General features: G+C 34.4%; 1 protein-coding gene across 1 annotated transcript; it reads left to right on the top strand.

The window, feature by feature from the left end:
* Nucleotides 1–2,064: 2,064 nt before the first annotated feature.
* Nucleotides 2,065–2,458, top strand: LOC113755466 (the record flags this gene model as incomplete). The annotated part of the gene is made up of 1 exon (XM_027299471.1): nucleotides 2,065–2,458. A coding segment is annotated over exon 1 (394 nt), but the record flags the coding sequence as incomplete, so codon positions are not given.
* Between the last annotated feature and the right edge of the window lie 1,459 nt (nucleotides 2,459–3,917).

Here is a 3,917-nt window from a genome sequence, read left to right on the forward strand (position 1 = left end):
ATTTGAACGTGGTATGCCTGGATCAAGTTGTTCCTTTTTTTTTTGCTCTTCTATATTTATGAATGCATTTTTCCATCTTATATTTATATAGGTTCTTCCTCAACACAGACACCAGTCTATAAATGCAGAAGAACCAGCAGACTAAACATTGCAGGTATGTCTTGTTATAATCCTACTTATCAGTCCATGTTTCATATAACAATTTCTATCTTTTGATTTGGCAGATGATCCTTCTATGTGTGACAACTGCTATAAATTCTTGCATGAAACAGTTGATGATCTTGCAGGTTAAGGTCCTTAATCCTATTTTCACAAATATTTGCTTTATGTTGTTCAGTTACTGAACTTGATTTATGTTTTTACATTCTCTTATTTGCCTGATCAGACATATCTATGACAGTACATCCTCAGCCAGTGGAAGACAATGCTTCTCATATCATGAAAAATCGTTGAAAAGGTATGTATATCTAAAATATATCTAGAAATGTTGCAGAATCTATATACTATTTATTAGCATTATAATTCTTTTAACTTCCTAACTGGCCATACGATTGCTTCATAGGCAAAAACTCAAGCCAAAGGAGATCAGATATCCGAGCAAAAAAAGCTTGCATGCAAAACAAAGGTGTCATTGCTGTTTCTTTATCTTATATCTATTCATATTCAAATATTTATAGTTGTTTCATATGCACATAAGATAGTGATAAAAATACTTTGTATTTCTATTATTCTACAGCATCTAAAAATACAGCTAGTGTAGATGCTCTGAATTTCATTAGGCATAATGCAGACCAGCTTTCTGATGCATTAGATTGTAAATATTGTGGAGCAAAAAAATTCTACTCGGAGACAGCAAACTTTTGTTGTTCTGATGGCGAAGTTCTGCTCCATGAAAATAAGCTACCTGATATCCTAATTGAACTTTTTACTGGTCAAAGTGAAGAAGCTATACATTTTCGAACCTATGTCAGAACCTATAATAGCATGTTTGCATTTACTTCCTTTGGCATTCACTATGACAAATTCCTCTGCAAGAGAACAAACGGAATCTATACATTCAAGATGCAAGGTCAAACCTACCATTGCATCAATGAACTAATACTGCATAGAGGATCAGGAATGTATCTTCAGCTTTATTTCCATGACACAGAACATGAGATTCAGAATCGATTAGCAACATCACAAAAAGTGCCCGAAAGTATTATAGTGAAGCTAATAGAAGTAATGAAAGAAAATCCATATGCTTGCTTCTTCAGGAGTTTGAGAAATCTCCTAAACTTGGACTCATATCAGATTGTATTAAAATCTCATAGCGACAGTGACCAGCGAGTGTTTAATAAACCACTTGTGTCTCAAGTTGCACCTTTATGGGTTGACGGAGAAAATGTTTATCAAGCCTATTCTAGACACATACAGATATATACTAAAGAAGGACACAACCACCGAGTACAATATTACTACGACTGCTATGACCTTCTTCAGTATCCGTTGCTTTTTCGATTCAAAGAAACTGGATGGCATCCAAGTATACAATGATCAGGGAGAGGCAATCCAAAAATGTGCAAAAGAAAGACTATGAAACACTCATGTACAACTATATTGTCTAGCTTTAAGTCGGCAGAAGGAATGATTGATCTTGAAGAAGAAGGTAACACACATATGCTATTGATTATATATAACTGTATTGAATTCTACTCATCTCTTCTTTGACAAATATTCTAAATCTTACAGTTTACAAGGCATATGAAAACTCCAAGGAGTATATATCCATGAGAGAGTATTATGCATATAAATTCCAGATGAGAAAAAAGATTGGGCCAAATATTTTAAATGTTGGAAGAGCTTTGCAACAGTACTCAGTTGACATGTACGTTAAAATAGAGATACAAAGACTAGATTTTTATAGAAGTAGATAGTAGCAAATACGTCGGGAGCAGCTACAAGAAATTATGGACGGTGTAGTACTGGGACAAAAAAATGGATTTCAAATTGGATAATGACTAATATTGCCTGCATCATTCATTGGAGGTCCTAGAAATATGAAAAAAATGGTATCTTGATTCTATGGCTTTGGTTCAGAAATTTGGGAAGCCAGATCTTTTTATAACCATGACCTGTAACCAATCATGGCTTGAGATTAAAGAAAATATGCTACAATCGGATGAAACTCAGAATAGGCCTGATCTTATTGCTCGTGTGTTCCATGCAAAGTTAGAAATTATGAAAGAAGAGTTATTCAAGAAACATATATTTGGAGAAGTAGCGGCATATACTAATGTTATAGAATTTCAAAAATATGGTTTGCCTCATGCTCACTTTCTAATTATCCTCAAGTCTGCTTTCAAACTCTATACAACGGAAGATTATGATCGTATAGTTTCTGCAGAAATACCTGATCAAGCACAAAATGAGCATCTATTTAGAATGGTTAAGAAGCATATGATGCACGGGCCGTGTGGTAAGAAAAAATCTGATAACGTATGTATGCAGGGTGCATCAAAGAAGTCTTACAAGAATAATTATCCAAAGGCATGGGTAGAAAAAACTATACACTCTCAAAACTCGTATCCAACGTACAGAAGAAGAAATGATGGAAAAAAAAATTTTGGTCCGAGGGCACTACTTAGACAACAGATGGGTAATGCCATACAATGCCTATCTATTAGCTAAATTCAACTGCCATATAAATGTAGAAATTTGCTCCACAATTAAGGCTGTAAAGTATATATACAAAGGTCATGGAAAGATCCATTTTCAAGTGAATTCTGATGATGGAGCAAATACTATTGATGAAATTAAGGAATATCAGTCAGCACGGTGGGTATGTGCAATTGAAGCGATGTGGAAGATATATAGATTCCACCTTTATGAAATACAGCTTGCTGTAATAGAGCTTCAACTCTACCTAGAAAACTTTCAATCTATATTCTTTCGACCAAATGATAGTCTTGACAATGTATTAAGTAACAATTTTGCATAAAGAACTATGCTGACCCAATTTTTTCGAATGGATGCTACAGATGATTTAGCAAAAAGCCTCAAATGTTCCTACAAAGTGTTCCCTGAGCACTTTGTGTGGTATCCAAGTTCCAAATCTTGGCAACCTAGGAAGAATTCTTTTGGTCCAGTAAAGAATTCAATTCATGGAATTGGACCCCCATAGAATTCAGATTCAATTCTAATTCTTTAAATGGAACAAAATCCAAATAACTAAATTGGAATTGAGGCTCCAGTTCCAATTCTAAACCCCAATTCCATGGGAAACCAAACATAGTCTGTGAGAAGTATAGGCTTTCTTTTGCCTACATGGATGACTTTTATGCAACTCATAATGCAACATATCCTACAAGCGCTACAACTTTTCACCGAAAGCAGTATTACAGCTTCCTTATTTTATCTGCATTAGGTCCTTCTGTGTATGACCCTGACATTGCCTCTATTAGGTGCTATATATTTGCACTTCTAATTAGCTCTTCTAATGCATCTTTACATGCTATGCAAACACAAATTTTCTTCATAGTGTTTCGCTCTGCAATGCAAGCTAATCTGTGTTGTTTGCTTCTGACAGAAGTGCCACACAATTATTTGAAGAGTATAGTACTCAAACTCGCTTAAATGATGACTAATGATACTGATTTTCTGACACAATACATGTAAGTCTACCTTGAAGCTTCTTATTAATTAACTCTAAATATTTTGGAACCATGCTGTTGCATGTAATCTTATACTAGTTGCTTTTGGTATGATTCATAGCCTCCAAATATTCCAGATTCCAATTTGTTGTGATTTGTTGCAGTTTCAACTCTCTCCTAACTTCAACTTTTATTTCTTTCCCTTTTTTCTTTTGCTTCTTTATGAGAGATTTTTTTGTAAAGTTACTTTATTAAGCAACCAAGTTAATGCAGCATCAAATATTT

The sequence above is a fragment of the Coffea eugenioides genome, unplaced genomic scaffold (genome assembly GCF_003713205.1).
Source record: "Coffea eugenioides isolate CCC68of unplaced genomic scaffold, Ceug_1.0 ScVebR1_1500;HRSCAF=2362, whole genome shotgun sequence".
Lineage (NCBI taxonomy): Eukaryota > Viridiplantae > Streptophyta > Magnoliopsida > Gentianales > Rubiaceae > Coffea > Coffea eugenioides.